The sequence below is a fragment of the Mustela lutreola genome, chromosome 11, assembly GCF_030435805.1.
Source record: "Mustela lutreola isolate mMusLut2 chromosome 11, mMusLut2.pri, whole genome shotgun sequence".
NCBI lineage: Eukaryota > Metazoa > Chordata > Mammalia > Carnivora > Mustelidae > Mustela > Mustela lutreola.
In genome coordinates this window covers 58,528,434-58,551,804 of record NC_081300.1, presented here as the reverse complement: position 1 = coordinate 58,551,804, position 23,371 = coordinate 58,528,434, and the positions used below count along the sequence as shown (strand labels likewise).

Genomic DNA, 23,371 nt, shown 5'->3' with positions numbered 1-23,371 from the left:
AAAACAAAGACAAAATGAGGACAAACGTTCAAGATTCCTATAGTCGGTCACAGAGCAATCATAATTCAGCCTTCTCTAGACAACCTCAGAGGATGCCCATGAATTCTCTCAGGGACTCATCTCTCAGGTGTGTTCTACAGACCACCGTCTTCGTGGTTATTCTGGACTCATTAGAAAAGAAGATCCATTCTGAACCAGAAAGGCCCATTAGGCAAGTCCCAGAAATAGGTATTCGGGCAACTTCCCAACGGCTTCTTATGCATTCTATGGCTTGAGCATAACTCTTCTAAGGGGTGGACTGTAAAACACTGAGTTTGTTATTTCTGCAGTCTATCCAATTCACAATCTGATACTACGAAGTCATGAGTTTGGAAATCTGTATTAAGATGACTACATCTGGGGTGCCTGGGTGGCTCAGTGGGTTAAAGCCTCTGCCTTCGGCTCCGGTCATGATCCCAGTGTCCTGGGATCAAGCCCCGCATCGGGCTCTCTGCTCAGCACAGAGCCTGCTCCACCTCACCTCTCTGCCTGCCTCTCTGCCTACTTGTGATCTCTCTGTCAAATAAATAAATGAAATCTTAAAAAAAAAAAAAAAGATGACTACACCTAGGACATAATCAAATACACAGGTCTCAGGCAATATTTTACAAGTGATAAAATAAAAGAAGAGTGGCCCCATGAGCTCTTCCCAAAAGAAACTTTCTGGTGGCCTGGGTCTGTTCTAGAATGTATATTCTATTTCTAAACCACCAGAACAGCAATAACCAAGCATTTAATATTCTGCCAAACTCCTGGAATAAAGCAGTTAACATTTCACTTAAAAAGTTTTGCCCTATCAGGATGCCTAGATGGCTCAGTCAGTTAAGCGTCTGCCTTTGGCTCAGGTCCTGGGATAGAACCCTGCCTCAGGGGTGGGAGTGGGGATCCCTGATCTGCAGGGACCCTGCTTTTCTCTCTCCCTGTGCTCCTCCTGCCATTTGTGCTCACTCACATTATCTCTTTCAAATGAATAAAGAAAATCTTTTAAAAAGCAAGTTTTGCCCTATATTGTTCCTCTCTCCCCCAGCCACGGCCCCCTTCCAAGGTCAAGCTTAGAAGACCAACTAAGCAGGCTAGGAGGAAGTGGCAAGGTTACAGTGAGCAGGATGCGGTTGTTCAATGTCTGGTGGAATTCTTTTTTGTCAAAACCATCCAACATGTTTAAGGTATTCTTGCCAAAAGCAGTAGCAATCATTCACAACATTCTGTCAGAACCAAGTGGAGGAGGGCTGCTGTCTGCAAAGGCTGCCGTGAGCCACGAAATGGTCTCAGCCCTCAGCCCTCCCCACTCCCTCAAGCAGCCACTGAATGAATAAGCAGGGCAAGTTGTGTCACATTAGCTCACACTTTCTCTCACTGTGCAAGAGGTCTGTGTACCAATTTGACGAGGCCACCAGTTTAGCAATAATTAAAGCAGCAAAATTTAAAATGTTTAAAATGCTCGTTCTTATAGACAACCAGATTGGTTTCCCTGTGAGGTGGAACTAAAACCAAATGAACTTTAAAAAAAAAAAAAAAGAGTAATTACCACCTTTGCAGCAAAGACCTGATGGGTCTTTCATTTACAACGAGATAAGTGCTTACAGTTAAAGCCCTCACCATGTGCACCCTGGGAAGTGTTTCTGTTCTCATGGGACCTTGCTTACTTATTCATGTGTGTCCATAACTGCTATTCACCTGGGGCCACATTCCTGGTGTCGAGTTCAAACAAGCAGTGTCAGGTTCTCGCCACAGACTTAAATGGATTGTTTCTCATGGAAAATGTCAGCCTTTGAACTGAATGAGAACGGAGAAGAAAACACAGGTTCTTTAGGGAGACCTGGCCATTCCTTTGCTTCTTAAGACCCCTTTCTCTAGACCGAAGTTGAAGCTAGTCCTAAGAAGGCCGGAGAGAACCACAGGAAAGAGTTTCAAACCCTCTGAGGAGAAGCTGATCGGCTGCCATCTTCCCTCGGTCATTTGGAAAGGATTCTCCCTCATGGATTATGTTTGTCCTTTTTATAAGATGCAATAGAGCATGATGGTCAAGAACACGGGCTCCGGGACAGATGGGCAGGTGTAAAGCTGTACCAACACCCTTTTAGGTACAAGACCTGACACAAGCACCTTAGCCTCCATGTCTCAATTTCCTCATCAAGGCGGGAGAAGGAGAGAGACTCTTTTACAGGATTGGGAAGATTATCGTGAACTACTTATAATAGCATGTGGCACATAGGAAGAATAACCACTACCTACATGAACAGTATAAAAATAGAAGTAATTATTGTGCTGCTTCAAAGAAATCATTGAAGAGGCTATAATCCATAATAGAAGTGACATTTTGAAACTCTGAAACTTTGGGCAGCATGGAAAGTGCAAGGAAAAAGATTACTGTATCCTCTGGGATGCCTGGCTGGCTCAGTCGGTAGAGCATATGACTTTTGATCTCAGGGTTGTGAGTTTGAGTCCCACGATGGGTGTGGAGATTACTTAAAAATAAAATCTTAAAAAAAAAAAAAAGATTATTGAATCTTCTAAGAAAATCTCTAAGAACAAAAATCTTGCCACTCTGCTTTATAACACATCTGTTGATGACTTTACACTTGGTCTTAGCCAAAAGGCTGAAAAGCGATTACATCTGTTGATGACTTCAGAAAACATCCTTCCCCTGCCCCCTAAAGAAGGTTAAAATGAACTATGTGCTTCTGATTTTAGAATCCAGAGGCATCAAAATGAACTTATGTTTATCTCACTATAGATGCAGATGGATAGATGTAGAAATAATTACAGTTGACTTTTGAGCAACATGATTTGAGGGGCACAGGTCTTTGTACCTAAATACTATACTGTACTCATAAATGTATTTTCTCTTATGATTCCCTTAATAACATTTTCTCCTCTCTAGTTTGCTTTGTTATAAGAATACAGTATATAATACATATAACATATGAAATATGTGCTGATGACCTGTTTCTATTATCGATAAGGCTTCTAGTTATATTTTTGGAAAGTCAAAATTATACCCAGACTTCAGGTGGAATGGGGGGTCAGCACCACTGATCCCCATGCTGTCCAAGGGCCAACTGACAAAAATGCATGCACACTTGAGCAAGTAGACATACTGCATTTCCTAGCTCCACTTGCTCTAAGGTCCTAGAACCAGTGACACCCTAGTGTCAACGAGCCAATACAGCCCATATTTTGGCTTTTAAAATACCATTCTTCAATAAGAAGAACCAGAGCTCCTTGGAGAGATGGCTGATTCTAGGGCCGAAGCCCAAAATATGCAGGATGAGTCCATAACATCTTGTTATGCCAGAAAGGAAGGAAGTGCCTAAAAACCCAAATGATAAGCATATGTTAAAGGGACACAGGAGCCAAAAGAAAGAACTCCCAGTGGCCAAAGCTGGAACCGTTGGAGCAACAGATGAGATAACACAGTACTGCAGTATAACCTAACGCATAAAATAAACATCTGTGAGTCCACACTGATATAAATAAATGGCTGAATAAACTAGTTAAGTGGGTAGAAGTGACAAATTTCATCTGCAGAAGAATTCTGAATAATGTATGTGGATATTCCTCTCTCTCTCTTTTCTTTTAAAGATTTTACTTATTTATTTGAAAGAAAGAGAGAGCACAAGCAGGGGGAGCAGCAGCCAGAGGGAAAAGCAGGCTCCCTGCTGAGCAAGGAGCCCCATGCAGGATAGATCCCAGGACCCTGGGATCATGACCCAAGCCAAAGGCAGACGTTTAACTGACTGAGCCATCCAGGCATCCCTAGATCTGTCTCTCCAGGAGGGGGAGCGTAATCCCTACCCTTTGAGTGTGCACATAGACTTCCTTCCAAGAGTAGGGAAAGTAGGGGGAGGTAAATGTATGGTGCAGAAACCTGACAAACACTACCTCAGCTGGGTAACCAAGATCAGCATCGCCAGTGGTAATTAGTAAGTAATGAAAATAGCACTTTACCACTGTGGTCTTCCTCACCCGAACCCATAGCCCCAGTCTAATCATGAGAACAATGTCAGACAAACTCTAATTGAGAGATATTCTCCAAAATACCCAACCAGGACCCGCAAAATTATTGAGGTCATCAGAAAAAAAAGAAAGTCTGAGAAACTATCACAGCCCAGAGGAGCCTGCAGAGTCATGTCAACTAAGTGTATTATGATACTCGATATTCCGGATGGGATCTTAGAACTAAAACAAAGGACATCAGGGAAAAATTAATGAAATCTGAATAAAGTATGAACTTTAGTTAATAATGAAGTATCAATATCAGCTCCTTAGTTGTGACAAATGTCCTACTGTAATATAAGATGCTAATAGTAGGGGAAAATTGGGGCATCTGTGTGGCATAGTTGTTTGGGTATTTGACTCTTGGTTTCAGCTCAGATTGGGTCTCAGGGCTGTGGGATTGAGACCCCCTGTCGAGCTCCATGCTCAGCAAGGAGTCTGCTTGGTACTCTCCCTCCCTCTCCTTTTGCCTCTCCCTGCCTCTAAAATAAATAAATAAATCAATGAATCTTAAAAAATTATATGGGAACTCTTCATACTACATTTTCAACATTTCTATAAATGCAAAACTATTCTGTTGTTTTTTTTTTTTTTAAGATTTTTATTTTATTTATTTATTTGACAAAGAGAGACACAGCAAGAGAGGGAATACAAGCAGGGGGAGTGGGGGAGGGAGAAGCAGGTTCCGCGCTGAACACAAGTCCTATGTGGGACTCGATCCCAGGACCCCGGGATCATGACCTGAGCTGAAGGCAGACGCCTAAAAACTGAGCAACCCAGGCGCCCCAATGCAAAACCAAAACAAAAGGTTTACAAGGGGGAAAAAAGGAAAATTCCAGACATCCTCGCTGGGCTCCCTCCCGGAGCCCAGCCTTCAGTTCCTTCTGTCCCATGTCCATACCAGCATCAGATAAGGGTTCACCCACTGGCACAGCATCAGAAGGAAAAGCGCATCTCGGACCACAAAATGCACACTTAGCAGCACACACTTGACTCATCTCACATACAGAAAACACCGTGTGCATTTTAATACTGGCCATGATATTTACAGACCTTCCATGGTGGCTTTTGATGTTCCTTGGCTTTTGGGCTTTAGTATTTGGAATAAGCTGGATTTTCACGATCCAGCATCTCAAGTTCCATTACTTGTTTTGTATCATATTAAACAAACTCTTATACTCCTTTTTGGTCCACCATCAAGATGGGAGTGAGTTTTGGAGGCATATATAAGAAATAAAAGCAGTGTATGTATTCTTAGCAAAACACACACGCACACACAAACAAAAAAAAAAACATTTATTTTCAGATGTATCTTTATCTGCTAAAGGCCTCAGGTTGATCCAAAAAATTGAAACAACCAATGCCTGGTGATTGCAGACGTGGTCGGTGTATTTGTGGGAAAGCTGTAGGAGGATCATCCTGGCTGCCAAGTCCAGGTCTCCCTCCAGCTCTCACACAGGAGATTGTACCAATCGCTTGCTCAAGAATCTAGAATGGCTCCCACAGCCCTTGCCTTGAGGCTGGCAAGTACATTTCATCTCCTTACCTGGTGATAACCACAGGAAGCATTGTTACAAAGGAGCCTGAGGCAACATAGGCTCAGGAGACAATAGGGCCATGACTGGCAGGCAAAGAATGGTGTCAGGGGTACAAGAGATGGGCACGTAGGAGGAAGAAGCCCCAGCTCCACTCACTCACTCTTCATTCTTTTAAGCCAGGCATAAACTATCCCCTCAGTATCCTTGTATCTCCCGCCCTTCCCCAGGCAAAGGGTAAGGTAAGTAAGTGTTCTTCAGGATCTCTCCTCCATAATACATGCCGAACTCCCTCCCACCTCCATGCCTCTGTCCATTACCTTCCCTTCCTGGAATTTCCTCCTACCTGACTGATCCCTGACAGGGCAGCTGAGGGCACACTTCATCCGTAAGCCTTTCCAAATCACTCCAGATGACTACAGACTTCCCTTTTCCTGAATTCTTTTGTCTCTTCTGCACCATGACATTTGGAGCTTTATTAAATATAGTCTTGTATTTACTCGTTAGATCGTTTCCTCCCATGCAAACTACTCTTGGCTTTCCAAATAGACGCAAATAGCTCTATGGAAAATACTTTCCTCTCTTTTCTTGTACTTCCCATAGAACGTTGCTGCACACACACAAAAACTACCAAAAGTTACTTGTTAATTTTAGTTAAACACTGAGAGGACCAATTTCCTTCCTTCTACTATAACCGAGTTCCACTTAGACCTCGAATTTTCTTTTCTTGGACCTCTTCACTTCAGGGAGTGAGAGCAGCTCCACTGAGAGCAGCTCCTCCAATCTCTCTCAGTGTTGTGCTAAGAGATACCAGAGCCTGGAGACCCTGATTCCAAGAGGGGCGTGAGGACACTTGGTCCCTGGTGATATCTACAGGGGATGGGAGGAACCTTGGGCAGAGGGAGCTAGTGATAAAGGAGCCATTTCCAGTTCCTAAGAGCCCACCACCCCCCTGAGTAGAAGCTCCCTTCCAATCTCCAAGCCCTTGTCTCCATCATCAGTTGGGTTGGGTAACTTTCTACGGCTACCATTTGCAAGATAAAATATCTTAAGCTTGAGGGGAGTTCTCCTATCAGCACTTCTCCTCCACGATCCCTCCCTCACACTTTCTGATTTGTTTACAGCTCTAACCTACCAGTGAGGTGTGGGATTCCAAAAAAAGCCAGTGGGACACACCTAAGCTTGAAGAGCAGGTCAAATTAGAATCCATTACAAGAAATCCAATGTCCAAATGATGAAGAAAGGCAAGAAGAGTTTGGGGGAGTCCAAGGGGATTTGTAGACAAGGCCAAGAGTTCAAAATAAGGAAAAGAAGATCAAGCCAAAGAAACAGGCCTGGGATCTACATGAGGTAGGACAAGGGTGGAAGTAATTTCTACCAAGAAAGTACTTACAATGATGGCTACAGGTCAAGGCTTGTTTGCTAGGCTGATGGGGAAATTTGAAGGAGTGGGGGTGGGGGTTCTGGCCAGGAGAGGATAGGATCTCCTTTCCTTCCTCTGACACCTGAAGGATCTTGCCCCCATTGCCAACTACAACAGACGATTCTTCCTGAGCAGGCTTTCTTGTGAAAATACCACAGCCATGTGACCCTAATCCCTTGCCCAAGCTAAAGGCAGCCAATACAGGCTGGATATGAAGAAGTCCCAGTGTTCCAGGAGGCACAAGGTGCTGGCCTAAGCAGGAACCTGATATTAATTAGATGGAGACAAACCCACCACATCCTTCCTTCTGGCAACTCTCAGTGTGAGATGCAAAAGAGAGGGGGCCAGAGTATGGGAACGGCTTCTAAAGGGGTGACAGGATGATGGGTCAGGGGTGCTGGATCCTGAAAGCTGGAGAGCCACTGTTTCCATTCTCCCTAAGGGCAGGAGGGTGGGAGGGAGGCCCCAGAAGGTTTGGCCCACATAAGCCTGGGTCTATGCCCAAGTTTTCTGCACTACCTCATTCTTCCCCATCATCAACTCCTATCACCTAACATAGTGCTTTTTCAAGGATGGCCCTTGGAGGTTTGCAAAAGGACCACTTTACAAAATTCACCTATCCCCAGCCTGCCACTGCCCGTTGGATCAGAATCTCGGGACCTAGGTTTCTGGAATCGGCATGAGTCTCATGTTCATGGAACTTTCCAAACTACTGAAGCAAGGTGACCTACTTCTCTTTTTCTTTTCAAGACTCATCTGCTCCAATTTTCTGCCAGACCCAGGACAAGGCTGGGCAGTCTCTTGTGGGCTCCCAGACTTCCTGAAAAGAAGGTTTCTTTTCTCTCTAGACCCCAGGCCAAAGCTGCCCTCCTTAGAGCCACCTGGAATGAGCCCCATGCCACACATTACTTATTCGAAAGTCCAATGACCCACCACCGCTTGGCACTGATGCCAGTGTCTTCTGCCATTGAAGCGACACAAATCACACAGCTTCTCCTGTGTGCTCTGGGCTGCCCCTCCCTTCTAGTCCACAGGCCTCTCAGGTCCTACACGATCAATCCAGTGGAAGTTCTGCTACTTTCTTTCAATTCTGTATTTCCCTAGAATGTCCCCAACTTGGCAATGGAGCAGTGGGGAGGGAGATGGAACCTTGTTTCTCAGGCCCCATCAGGAACTGCATACTCTCCTGCCCGGGCAGCGGGCATCGGAACTTTTCTCCAAGGCACATCTTCACTGCCAGGAAGAAAAGTGATAATGATGAGCACCTACAGTGTGTTGTCTCTCCTGGGACAGAGCTACATACAGTGGGGCCGATTCCAGTTTGCCTCCAGGCCGCAGATTTCACAGTCACTTGGGCACAAGGACATTTTGTCGAGAACTCAAGATAGTCAGAGAAATACCACAAAAATCAGGTGCCTAATAAAACAAGCCAGAAGTCCTGAATTCACCCGACCAGGAGATTTTGAATGCCTTTGACTCTGCATCGTGTGCTCAGACCTTCATCCATCTTTGAGAACATGGAAGCGTATAAAACACAGTGATGGGATGTTAGGACGTGTCCTCCGTGAAGCACTTCTGTACGCGCATGCTTCAAGTGGGCTGCGTCAAGTTCACAGAGTTAATTCCATTTAAATTCCAGTACACTCTCCAAACAGGCCAGGCATACCTCTTCTTACTGACCTACGAGCTTCCAGAACCAAAGTTCGTTAGAGGACACTGCCTCCACCTGTGGCCACGGTTACACGTGCACGTCAGATCTACACCCTCTCCAAGCCCCAAGGAAAAATAAAATACAGCTTTCTGGCAACTACAGAAGGGAAAAATGTTTTAGAATTAAAGTAAAAGAAGGTCAAGCTCTAAATAAGGTCTGGAGTAAAGAGGTTTGGCTAACTCCCCAGAAAAATCATACCAGCGGGCACAATCTGGAGCAGACAGATCGGCTGACCGAGAACTTGATTCCACAGCCATGGAAAGGAGTCAACGGCAGATGCCCACTAGGCCCTATCATTTACTGGACTGTTCCAGTCTAGCAGCCGGCGGTTTATACAAGGACTAATACACCCGGCTTCCCCTTCCCTGCTTTCCTAGATGGGAGTTTTAATATAGTTATCCTGTTTTTCTTTTGCACATTGGGTTTGTTGGGGATGGGGAAATTCATCATCTGGCCCAGTGTGTTTATAAAACTTCTGTTGATCATATATAATGCATATATAACATGTAGATATAGGGGTGTGCATGTCTCTGTTTGTAATATATACATATATATCCACATATATGCCACTGTTCTAATATTTACTTATTATCTAAATCAACCTTTTGTTCATTAAATTTTTTTATTGAGATCATTGTAGACCCACCTACAGTTATAAGAAATAGATTTGTTGTACACTTTGTCCAGGTTCCCCAAATTATAACATTTTGCAAAACCATGGTATGATATCACAAATAGGATACTGACACTGGTATACTGTCTTATTTAGATTTCCTGCCTTACTGATACTCATCTGTGTGTGTGTGTGTGTCACGTGTGTTAGGCTCTATACAATTTTAACCCTTGTGTAGGTTCATGTCTCCACCACCACAGAGAAGACACCAAATAGTTCCAACATCACAAGGATCCCTGCTGTTGCCCTTTTAGAGCCACACCCACTTTCCTCCCCTTCACGTGCCCACCATGTCACCCCTAAACAGATCCCCTGGCAACCACAAATAAGTCTTCTATTTCTAAAATATTTTCAACTCAAAATCTCATATAAATGAAATAATATACAATGAACCCTCTGAGATCAGCTTTATTTGCTCAGCATAATTGCCCTGGAGGTTCAATCCAGGTTGCCTGTAGCCATGGTTTGTTCCTTTTCACTGCTGCATACTATTCCATGGCATGGATGTGCCACAGTGTGCTGAGTCATTCACCTTTAAGAGGATATCTGGGCTGATTGCAGTTTGGGGCTATTATTTAAAAAAAAGAAGCCTCTATGAATATTCATGTGCAGGTTTTATGTGAACATAAATTTTCATTTCTCTGGAATAAGTGCCAAAAGTATGATTGCTGGGCATATGGTAATTGCATATTTATCTTTAAAAGAAACTGCCAGACTGTTTTCCAGAATGTACTATTTTACACGCATACTGGCAACATATGAATGTGCCAGTCTGTCCACATCCTTGCCAGCATTAGGTGTTATAACTCTTTTATTTCAGCGATTCTGACAGGTCTGCTTATGATGCTTAAACACCTTTTCATGCCTATGCTTACCATCTTGATACTCTCCAGGGTGAAATATACTTTGCTCATTTTCAAATTAGAATTTTTTTAACCATTAAGTTGTAAGTGTTCTTTATATAGCCTACATGCTTATCCTTTGTCAGATATATGGTTTGCAAATACTTTTGCCCAGCCTGCAGCTTGCTTTTCAAGCTCTTTACACGGGCTTTCACAGAGCAAAGTGCTTTCAGTTTTGATGAGGTCCAGTTTATCAATCTTTCCTTTATATGGAGTGAGCTTTTGCTGTCAAGTCTCACGACTCTTTACCTAGCTGCAAATCCTCAAGATTTTCTCGTAGGAGTTTTTCTAAAAGTTTTACAGTTTTACCTTTGACATTAAGCTCTTTGGATTTTTTTTCTAGAGTAATTGTTATAAAGTGTGAGGTTTAGGTTGCGGTCTTCTCCCTTCTATGGATGTCCAATTACTTCAGTACCATTCATTGAAAACTAGGGGAAAAGGAGCAAAGCAAAACCAAAGTACAGAAGAAAGGAAATGGTGCCCAGAGAGAAAATAAATGGAATAGAAGAAGAGTGGAAAGAAATCAGTGAAACTGAATGTTGGTTCTTTGCAAAGATCAACAAAACTGACAAACCTTCAGCTACAGAAGAAAGTTAAAATTTCTAAAATCTGGAATGGAAGAGTAGACAAGAGAACACTGTGCACTACACAAACAAATGAGAGAACTTAGATGAAATGACTAAGTTCCTAAAAATGTATAAACTATTCTAACTCAAGAAATAATAGAAAACTTGAATAAACCTATAGTAAGTAAAGGAATTGGATTAGTATATAAAATCTTTCCACAAAAGAAAAGCCTTGGTCCAGATGGCTTCACCCATGATTTTATCACTTAAGGAAGTTAAAACCAATCTTTCACGAACTCTTCTGGGCAATAGAAAAGAAGGGAACACTTTTCAATTCACTCTACAAAACTTACTGCGTTGATATACCAACATCAAACAAAGACAACACACACACACAAAAAAATGAAAACTACGGACCAATATCCTCATGAATACAGATATAAACCCTCAGCAAAATGAGTAAACAGAACTCAGAAACATATAAAAAGGTATGCATCATGGCTAAGTGGGATTTGTCCAGGGAATGCAGGTGGTTTAAATTAGAAAATCAATTAATGTAATACGTTATATTAAGAAAAAAGAACAAAAACCACATGATCACCTCAGAAGATGCAGAAAAAAAGCTGTTGGCAAAATTAAACATTCATTCATGATTTAAAAAAAAAAAAAAACACCCAGCAGACTAGGAATAAAAGGCAACTTCACGACACTGATAAAGAAGATCTACATAACACGCCTGCCAACATCATAGGAAGAATGACTAAATGCTTTGCCCCTAAAATCAGCAAGATTATAATGTCTGCTTTCACCATTTCTATTCCAATTGTATTGGAAGTTCTATACAGGGTAATTAGATAAGAAAAAGAAATAAAAGGAACTCAGACTGGAAAGGAAGAAGTAAAATGGTTTTCATAGACAACAGAATTAACAAAACAATCCCATTCACAATAGCATCAAGAAAGATCAAACACTTAGGAACAAGTATAGGAAAAGAAATGCAAAACTTGTACACTGACAACTACAAGATATGAGCAAAAGAAACTAAAGAAGACCTAAATAAAATGGAAAGGATATTTCCATTCATATCTCATATTCATGGATCAGAAAACAGTATTGGTAAGATGCCAATAATCCCCACATTGTCCTAAAGAGTCAACATATTTCCTATTAAAATCTCAGTAGCTTTTTTTTTGGTAGAAATTGAGAAGAGGATCCGAATGTTCATATAGAAATGCAAATGGAAATGCAAAAGGCCCACAGTAGTCAAACAGTCAAACAATCTTGAAAAAGAAAAACTAAATTGGGGGCCTTATAATTCCCAACTTCGAACTTATAAAACTATAACAATCAAAATCATGGGGCATTAACAGAAGGATGTGTAGATCAACTGAATAGAATTAAGAGCCCAAAATAAGACTTACACTTACGGTCAACTAATTTTTGACTAAAAGTTCAAAAAAAAAAATTCAATGGGAAAAGGGTTGTCTTTTCAACAAACGGCGCTGGGAATTAGATATCCACACAGGCAAAGATTAATTTGGACCCTTACCTCATAACGCACACAATAATTAACTCTAAATATAAATATAAATGTAAATACAAATATAAATGTAAGCTCTAATATTATAAAATTCTGAGAAAACATCCGAGTAATCTCTGTGATTTGAATTAGCCAGTCACTTGAGCATAACAGATAAAAAGGGAAATATCACAAATTGGACATACGATTTTGCACTTCAAGAGACATAATAAAGATTTTAAGGAGAGCTCATGAAAAGGAAGGAATACCTGCAAATCATGTATCTGATAAAGGACTTGTATTCAGAATACATAAAGAATACTTACAACTCAATAATAAAAAGACAACTCAATTAAAAATTGGGCAGAATGGCTAAAATCAACAAGTCAGGAAATGACAGATGCTGGCGAGGATGCGGAGAAAGGGGAACCCTCCTACACTGTTGGTGGGAATGCAAGCTGGTGCAGCCACTCTGGAAAACAGCATGGAGGTTCCTCAAAATGTTGAAAATAGAACTGCCCTATGACCCAGCAATTGCACTATTGGGTATTTACCCTAAAGATACAAATGTAGTGATCCAAAGGGACACATGCACCCGAATGTTTATAGCAGCAATGTCCACAATAGCCAAACTATGGAAAGAACCTAGATGTCCATCAACAGATGAATGGATCAAGAAGATGTGGTATATATACACAATGGAATACTATGCAGCCATCAAAAGAAATGAAATCTTGCCATTTGCAACAACATGGATGGAACTAGAGCGTATCATGCTTAGCGAAATAAGTCAAGCAGAGAAAGACAACTATCATATGATCTCCCTGATATGAGGAAGTGGTGATGCAACATGGAGGCTTAAGTGGGTAGAAGAATAAATGAAACAAGATGGGATTGGGAGGGAGACAAACCATAAGTGACTCTTGATCTCACAGAACAGACTGGGGGTTGCCGGGGGGAGGGGGTTGGGGAGAAGGGGGTGGGATTGTGGACATTGGGGAGGGTATGTGATTTGGTGAGTGCTGTGGAGTGTGTAGACCTGGTGATTCACAGACCTGGGGATAAAAATATATGTATATAAAAAATATATGTTTATAAAAAATAAAAAAAATAAAAAAAAAAAAAAAAAAAAAAAAGAAACCCTGAAGTGGCTTCCCAGAGAACTGATAAGGAAATCCAAATTCTTTACCCTGTTCTCAAGGCCATTTTTGGCTGGTTTCAGCCTTTCCTTTTTTTTTTTTTTAATTTTTTTTTTTTAATTTTTTTATTTTTTGTAAACATATATTTTTATCCCCAGGGGTACAGGTCTGTGAATCGCCAGGTTTGCACACTTCACGGCGCTCGCCAAGTCACATGCCCTCCCCAATGTCCATGGTCCCAACCCCTTCTCCCAGACCCCCTCCCCCCGGCAACCCTCAGTTTGTTTTGTGAGATTAAGAGTCACTTTGAACTCGTTGCCCTCTTTTTCCATTTCACTTCAATCCAGGACACTTCCCTTTTTGCGTGTGCTTCAAGGACTTTATACTTGCTCTTCTATACCCTTGGAATGCTTTTCTCTGAGATTTTCAAATGGCTCTTTCCTCTCATTTGAGATATCAGCTAAAATGATGTCATTTTATAAAGACCTAGCCTTACTATCCTAGTTAAAACAGCTCTTGCAATATCCTGTGATAGCTCACAAATCATTTCTTCTATCGACTTTGTGATCCATGGAGAGAAACCACAGATGATCTAATTGATTTCTAAGGTCGAATCCTTCTAACATTCTGCAAATCTATAACTTTAGGAGTAGATGGATTAAAAGCATATAACATCTAATACAATAGAAATTTACCTAGGACCAATCCAGAAGGATAAGAATTCCAAATATCTACCACAAAGCAGTAACCTCGCATAAGAACACTGCATAATTACTGCATAGTTGTCATCCAAACTGCAGAAAACATCATTTTATATTAAAAAGCAAAATTAAAGTTATTCTGGTTGTAATGAGACACCCCTTTTATTTTTAACAATACACTCCAGTATCACACTTATTTATACTCCAACAGTTTTTGATTCAAGTTGGTAGCCTTAGAAAGAGATGATTTAGGGACGCCTAGGTGGCTCAGTTGGTTGGACAACTGCCTTCGGCTCAGGTCATGATCCTGGAGTCCCGGGATCGAGTCCCGCATCGGACTCCCAGCTCCACGGGGAGTCTGCTTCTCTCTCTGACCTTCTCCTCGTTCATGCTCTCTCTCACTGTCTCTCTCTCAAGTAAATAAATAAAATCTTTAAAAAAAAAAAAAAAAAATTGGGCAGAGGATTTGAAGAGACATGTCTCCAAAGAAGATAAACGAATGACCAATAAGCATAAGAGAAGGTGTTTAACATCATTAGTCATTAGAAAAACACAAACCCAAATCACATCAATACAACTTCACACCCACTAGGATGGCAATAATGCAAAAGCCTGGTAATAATGGTGTTGGTTGAGAATACAGAGAAAATTAGAACTTTGTACATTGCCAGTAGGCATACAAAGTGGTGCAGCCGCTGTGGAAAACCATTGGGCAGTTCTTCAAATTGTTAAACACAGAGTTTCCGCATGACCCAGAGATTTCATTTCTCATAACACACCCAAGAGAAATGAAAACATATGTCCACACTAAATTTGTCCATGATTGTTTGCAGCAGCACTTTTTAAAGTGGCCAAAAAGTGGAAACAAATGAAGTTTGAGGTTTCACTCAACTAGTGAGTGGGAAAATCAAACGTGGTATATTCATATGATGAGCTATTATTCTGCCATAAAAATGAAGGAAGGCATTTCAAAAACCTTATGCTCAGTGAAAGACGCCAGTCACAAAAGACCACGTAAGTGTATGATTTGTTTTCTACAAAATGTGCAGCAAAAGCAAATTTATAAAGACAAGAAAGTATGTTAGTGGTTGCCAGGGGCTGGAAGGAGTTGGACATTGGGAGTGACCAAATTGGCATGTTCTTTGTAGGGTGATGGAAATGTTCTAAAATTAGATGTGATGATGACTGTACAACCCTAGAACTATACAAAAATTTATTGACCTGTACACTTCAAACAGGTGGATTTTATGGTCTTTAAATGAGTTCAGTGAAATATATTTATAAATAACTTAAAATTTTAAATGACCTATTAATAAATATTTTAAAATTAAAAATCTACTAACATCCAGGGGTGCCTGGGTGGCTCAATGGATTAAGCTTCTGCCTTTGGCTCAGGTCATGATCTCAGGGTCCTGGGATCAAGCCTGGCATCCGGCTCTCTGCTCAGATGGGAGTCTGCTTCCCCCTCCCCTTCTGCCTGCCTTTCTGCCTACTTGTGATCTCTTTCTCTTTCTCTGTCAAATAAATAAATAAAATCTTTAAAAATTTACTAACGTCCAACTGGTCTTTCTCTTTGACCTAAGCAAACTGGTCTTTTTCACTGAGGTTGGAAAGAGAATTGCAAAGGGAGTCATTTCTTTGCCGCATGATTCAGTAACAAGTGGCATCTAACACAACTTTGTGGGTAACAAAAGATATACACTCCACACTTTAAACCACAGGATCTTGAGAAGTCGCGTGCAGACCTCACTGAGGCCAAACTAGAGAAGAAAGGGCACGATGCAGAAACATGAACTAGTGGGACAGCGGCCCCATGATGTGGCCACTGGAAGCAGCACCTAGATTGTCTCCCACTGGGGATAGAGGAGCTGTGTGTGAATCTACGGTTGAAACGGAGTTGGATGGACGACGTTAGCTGGGGCATCTTGAAACTATACATATAGGCTTGGCACAAAGCAGAATGACTGCCGAGAAGAATGCAATACCAGTGCATGGAAGGCAAATTTCACCCCCAAACACGTGTACGTCTGTCCTCAGCTATCTGTGGCCAAGCCAACATGTCACAGACATGTTTTATCAGGCCAGGCTGTACTCTTCTAGGAACACCCCCCTCTTCAAGACTACCTACGTTCCCACTCTAATCATGTCGATGGTGGGAACAATCCTCTTAAGCCACCCTAATCCCCTCTCTTGGCCACAAATGCCTTGTCATAGTCTGAGAAAACCCTTCCATGGCCATTTAAACTGAAACAGAGAGAGTGCCAGAAACTAAATATGGAACATATCGAATGCCAGTCAGGCAATCCTGCTTTTTAGTTCCCTTTTTCCCAAAAATAATTGAAGTGGGATTTAGTTCCATGTCACCAAGAATCCCAATTCCAGTCAACTTTACAGCATTGTCTGCTTAAATTCTAGCCCATCAGTTCTGTCACAATACGGAAGGCTTAGTATCTTCACAGTCACACCTTCACTACAATCCAGGGGTGTCAGATGACTGTGCCCGCATTCAGCCAAGAGTGTTCCTACCCTCCCACCCCCACCCCCACTTCTGATGACAACAGTTAAAGTGATTCTTTTGCAATTCTAGACAAACAACCTGTTTCAGGGTTACAGTAAAGAACGTAGAGATCTGAGCTAAGTCTGGGGAGTTTAAAGATGTGTCCAGCCCCCGGGAGAACAAATGATTAAGTGGTGTTTATGGCTGGTTATCATAAACCGATCTGATGCAATGTGATACAAAGCTTTTGAAATCCCAAAGAAACAGAGCAATTTGTCAAAGGCCATGTTAAGAGCTTTTGCAAGATCTGTTTCCATTGTTTATCAAACTTCAGCTTAATCGTACTTGGATGTGCAAAGCATGACGTCGTTGTCTTTATGAAGACCCACGACTGGAATTGCAGAGAGTTAAATTAACCAGGGGGATGGAGATGATGTAAATTCACTATTCCTTTTTCATTGCATTTTCATTTAGTAAAAAGACCTAGCTTCTCAGGCTGCATAAAAAAAATCTCTAGTCCCTGCGGACTGGCTCCCTGTAAACCTTGGTCCAGGTAAAGAAAGATCAACAATCCATTGTCTCTGAGGGAAACCAAAGTGCTTCTATACAATAGGTCCCCTTCAGATCCTACAACAAAATAGTGAGATTTTATAGACCCAACTACACCCTTAAGTTAAAGTCAGAACTGAAACAAACACGGGTGCTATGGGAAATGTTACAAATCCTAGCTCTCCTTACCATACGAGAGTGTTATTAAAATGGCCATCGTTGTAATAATGTCGATAAATAACAAAGAAGGGGACAACAATAGTAATAAAAGCATTTAGCCCAAAGACCTCTAGAGTCAGGGATGTGACCGTGCTCAGTAGAGGAGATTAGGTTTTAATATGCACTCCTAGGTGATCCATCCAATTTGCATCTCATTATTTTCCCCTATGTCTACTCCGGTTGAACATGTACTACCCAGACCACAAGTGGATGGCCGTCGATTAAATCATTACACTGAGAACAGACTTAACAACACCGGCTTGACAGCTTTTTACATGTGGACATTCAGAGATGGAGATGTTTACGACACCAAAAAAATTTTTAATGCGTCTTACCTAATATCTGAGAGATCACACTTGTTTCCAGCAATAGCCATTACAATGTTTTCTGGACCATGTTCCTTCAGTTCTTTCACCCATTTCTTCAGGGTATGAAATGAATCCTAAATCCAAAATGTAAATCGATCAATCACTGTAAAGACCCACCAACACAAGATTTCAACCAAGTAGAAATATAAACCCAACCCAAGGAAAATATTTTTAGGAAACTCACATACATTAACATCCTACCTCCCTCTTGGCATAAGACTTAATATTAGCTATTAATACACTTAAATAGCTGTAAAAGTTTCCTTTTCTAAAATTGAGACTTGACAAAGTTAAGAAAATCATGCCAGTAATTTTCTTCTATAAATAACATTAATTTAAGATGATAGCTTTGATTCAACATGAAAATGACTGAAGTCATAGAACTAGACATGTTCATGCTTATTTCAGGGAAGAAAGAGAAAGAATACAGATATACATTATCTCTGTCTCTGTCTCTCTCTCTCTCCCCGTTTCCCCCTCCCTTTCTTTCTCTTTTCCTCTCATCCTATTTTCCTTGCTGCTCTTCACTTAAAACCCTCCCTCAGCAAACCAGTCAAGGTAGACACCACATTTAGGTAGAAGAGTTCAGGATCCCATGGGTGGTAACGGTGATGGGTGATTGAACCTGCAGTCCTGTGCGCTGAGTCAGCACTCCAGGAGTGGAAAAAAACAGCCAGCAAACACTGCAGTTCCTTGATGGATATCCTAGATCCTCAACGTGATAACTAAAAATATGGTATACTATATATATGCAAATACACGACACATACATAAACATTATCCCTGACATTTTAAGTAGTGTGATTGAAACACTAATAGAAAATCAGCATTCCATAATTACAAAACATGCAGGACTTAAAAATAATTTCCCTCTTCCTGAAAAGCTGTTTCACAGAGCTGTACTGGCAGGCATGACCTTGCCTCTATGACGAACAGACAGTCAATTTTAAAAATAAATGATCATTGTTGTTTATTTAATTTGGCCGATAAATCTAAAATGCTCCACTGCACAGAGGTTGATAAACTCAATATATGGTGATTACCTCTGCCTACCATGCTATGAAATCCCATTCCAGGCTACTGGCAAGACTCAGGCCATCAAGCCTCCGCTTCGGTCTTTCTAAGACCAAGAATCAACATACAGGGCATCAAAATTTTAAAGGGCTTTTATTTTCTTACCTGTTTGGTAATATCATATACTATGACAGCGGCAGCAGAACCACGATAGTACATGGGAGCCAGTGAATGAAACTGTTTAAGAACAATGCATAGTTTTAGGCCAAAGTCAACACATTTTATGCAACCCCAAATTAAATATAAGATTTTCCTGCTACATTATCTCTACAGGATCCCCGAATTCTCCCTAGAATTTTCCCAGGAACCCTGTTAGGCAATAAATTCTCCTCCTCCACCACACATGTGCTTGTGGCCAACAGACTGTGAAATTCACTTTTGGGCAAAGGTCAAGAATAAATTTTATTTTAAATGTTCCTCTTCTATGAATTTTATTTTCTCTGCTGCTCATTACTTATCTAATACGACTGACCCAGGGCAATCTCATTAGAATTATTCACTGGTAAGAAAAAGATGTTTGCCAAGGGGAGGACAAAAGGAGACTGACACAGATCACAAGACCCTCACTGAGTCCTTAATGAGGGCCACTGAGCAAGGGCGACTCCGAAACCCGCCCTCAGCCTGCACGGCTGCTGTCCCTCAAAGGCACACAGTGACACAGACAAGCTCCATTCCAGAACGTGAGCAAAGCACGGCTCGCTGGTCACTAAAAGGCTCACCAGTCACTTTTGGGATTGAATCCTGTATCCCAAAAGAGGATAGATAATTAAGCTGAGGATACATAGACATTCTATGTCTATTTTGAAGAATAGTTCTTTGAATGCATTTGAAGACTATATCGTGGAAAGGTTTTGAAAGCTGAGAAGTAAGAGATAGCCCAACAGACAAATAGACAAAGGATAGACATAGATAAATCTCCGGGAAAGAGACGGAAATTACCAATAAATATTTTAAAACATTCAATTATGCTAAGAGAAATGAAAATAAAAGCAATGAAGAGGCATGTATTAATTTATTAAATATCAAATAGATTTATTATATCCATTGCTGGTTTGGATTTGGGCAGGGGGCCACTCCCACATGTTACATGGGAATGTGTTTTAAGACCTTCTTTGGGCACCTGGGTGGCTCAGTTGGTTAAATGTCTGCCTTTGGCTCAGGTCATGATCTCAGGGTCTTGGGTTCAAGCCCCAGGTCAGGATCCCTGCTCAGTGGGGAGCCTGCTTCTCTCTGCCCCTCCCCCTACTTGTGCATGTTCTCTCTCTCTCTCTCAAGCTCTCTGCCTCTCTCAAATAAATAATATCTTTTTTTTAAAAAACCTTCTTATAAAAAGATGCTCAACATCACTAATCTTCAGAGAAATACAAATCAGAATCACAATGAGATATCATACCTGTTAGGATGGCTATTACCAAAAAGACAAAAGATAATAAATATTGGTGAAAAAAGGAAACCCCGAAGCACCATTGGGAATATAAATTGGTGGAGCCACTGTAGAAAAGAGTACGAAGGGTCCACAAAAAACACAACTATATGATCCAGAAATTCCCTTTTTGGGTATATACCTAAAAGAAATGAAATCAAGTACTTCGACAAGATATCTGCACTTCCACATGCATCACAGCCTTATTCACAATGCACAAGACATGCAAACAACCTAAGTGCCTACTAATGAATGAATGAATGAAGAAAGTGCGGTGTGTGTCTATATATACAATGGAATACAACCCAGCACTTAAAAAAGAATCCTGCCATTTGCAGCAACATGGATGAATCTAAAATATATTAAGCCAAATGAAAGAAGCCAGGTGTAGAAAGAAAAAAACTGCATCTCACTTACAGATGGAATCTTAAAAAGTCAAATACACAGAAGGAGAGAGTAGAAGGGTGGTTAACAGGAGTAGGCAAGGGAAGGAATTGCAGAAATGTTGGTGAAAGGGTACAAAATTGCAGTTACAAAGGTGAATAAGTTCTAGAAACAACACACACAGTGACTGGTTAATCATATTGTATTGATTCTGGAAATTTGCCAAAAGAGTAGATTTCAGGTGCTTTGGTCATTTACAAAAGGGAAAAGATAATTGTGAGAAGGTATGTTAACTAGTTTGTCTAGTAATAATTTCACTATATCTATGTACATCAAGCCATCATGTTGTACACTTTAAATATATGACTTTTTCTTTTAAAAAAGACTTTCTTTAAAAGCCACTGTTGATAATATATATCAAAAGTTTAAATGTGCATATTGTTTGACCCAGCAATTCCACTTACAGGAACGTATACTCAAGTGATCGTCACACACACCAAGAACCTCGTCCCTGTGTTATACGTGGGAGCAAATATTTGAAAACCCCCTAACGGTTCACCATAGAGAATCCATTAATGGTCTCTGGGTATAATGGAATAGCCTGCAATAATTAAAACGATGGTGGGGATTTTCATGTACAGGAAAAGGTTACATACTGTTGAAGGAATAAAAAACATCTCAAAGCAGCCTATGGAGTATGCTATGATTTAGGGTAAAATGTGAGTGGGTTTGCCTGTGTGTACAGTTACAATAATGTTTCTCAAAATATTCATGTGGGATTTCTAGTGATATGCACAATTTTCTTAAAAGAGCACTATACATAGCATTATACATTGCACAAATGTTTACAATGTTTTTTTTTTAATTAAATAAGTTTTCAAGTTAAAAAAGCAAAAGCAGCCATTTTTATTGGAGTAGGATAAGGAGCAGGGGGGTAAGGAAGAATGGATCCTGAAGCTTTCCCAGCGAACAACAGAACCACCGTTCATTCATGTTTATTTCTCCCGGAATACTGATCACCGAATAAAGACCTGGCAAACTGAAATGATCCTATTTGGAAATGTGAAGCACATCGGTTCCCACAATTTCCCTTTTAATGCACTGAGGAAGGCTAGTGGCGCACTCTCAAGAGTGTGGAAGGAAGCAGGCTCTTTCTTAACTTCTAGCCTTTGTCTGCCTTGAGCAGAAATCTTCCTGGTGCCTCTGTGGTTTTCATAAAAGGGGATGGGTTGGATGGGGTTCAGGATGAACCCAGGAGTTCCCAGCTGACGGCCCTTGGCCTCTTGCCAGGACTCACTGGAGGACAGCAGGCCATTTACCATGCTTGCCTTGCATATTCACTACCCAACACTGTGTGTTTGTTGTAATTGTTAGGCATCAATAAATCTATTTTTAATCCGTCCTTTGGCAATCCACTCCACATATAGAAAATAAAATCAGAATTCTTGCCCAAAGGGAGGAAAAAGCAATGTATTTTTGAAACATTCCTGCTTTGCTAAGGGTAAGTAATGCATATAAAGTGTCCTTCAGCCCAATTACATAAAATGCCCATTTTTTTTTTCAAAATATCTTCCATATAAGAAAGGTCCACTTAAACACAGCACATAGGTACAAAATTTACATCTCAAAAATCAAGATACTCGTGGACTCAAGCACAGAGAAGAGTAAATTGTGAACATCTTCTTAAGACAGAGTCATTTTCAGCTATAATACCATGAGCTGAATCTGAAATGGCCACTGGTGTTCAGGACTCATGGATTATTGAATAGATCTTTGTATATAATGCATTACTTGTTCCTTCCTTCCTCCAAATGGAATCATTCTGAAATAAATCTGTTGGTGAAGCCACTTAAATGACTTTATTGCCGGGGACTTGGGGTTTTAACGAGTTGAAAGTTCATCTCTAGTCCAAAACCCAATAATGCACTGACCAAAGGATAATATTTGTGGAGGACAAAAAGATAAATCACTTCTAGTTTACAATGTGTATACTCTTCCCCACACAAACATAAAAACAAAAGCACCACAATTGACTTCAATACTCAACATGACGTAATTCAATTTCCGTAGAGCCCAAATTAAGACTGATGAAAACACTCACCTAAAAGATTCTTCTAGAAACACAGTTTTACAATCACAGGAGGTTGCTGTAATTTTTAAATCTCACCTTGAAGAGTTCTTCAAAACTTAGCAGGACAGACATCAGTTCAAAATTCCTTCTTCTCTAACTACCCAACAAAATATCTAAAATACTAAAAATTAGAGTACTCAGATGACTCTCAAGTTTAATTATTTAGAAAAAGCACAGGGAATTGTGAAAAGCAAATCTGACCCTCAAAAGAAATGGCTGTTCGTGTACTTGGTGTTGTACAACTGTGTATTTTCAAAGATTACATGTCTACAGAATAAAAGAGAAGGGAACAGTCTCATTCAACCTTCTCAGACTTCTCAGCTTTTACAGATGGATGCTAACCCTGTCCCCACTACAGGAACTGGGAGACAGAGGCATAACCTTTCTGGAAAGCAAAAAAACAATGAATAGCAAGAGCAAGAAAATGTTCATACACCGATTCAAGGATTGCGCTTCTGCAGGGAATGGTCAGAGATGGTCACAAAGTAACGACATTTCACTCCAGAACTATCAGTCATG

The 23,371-nt window shown here is 40.8% G+C and overlaps 1 protein-coding gene across 1 annotated transcript in view; it reads right to left on the bottom strand.

Annotated features, from left to right (window-relative positions):
• Nucleotides 1-23,371, bottom strand: part of RAB31 (RAB31, member RAS oncogene family) — a 128,791-nt gene that overhangs the window by 23,245 nt on the left and 82,175 nt on the right. The window contains exons 4-5 of the mRNA XM_059138939.1: nt 19,020-19,091; nt 17,808-17,914 (exon numbers count right to left, since the gene is read on the bottom strand). Of these exons, the coding sequence (XP_058994922.1) occupies nt 17,808-17,914; nt 19,020-19,091 (179 nt within the window). The remainder of the gene's footprint in view (nt 1-17,807; nt 17,915-19,019; nt 19,092-23,371) is intronic.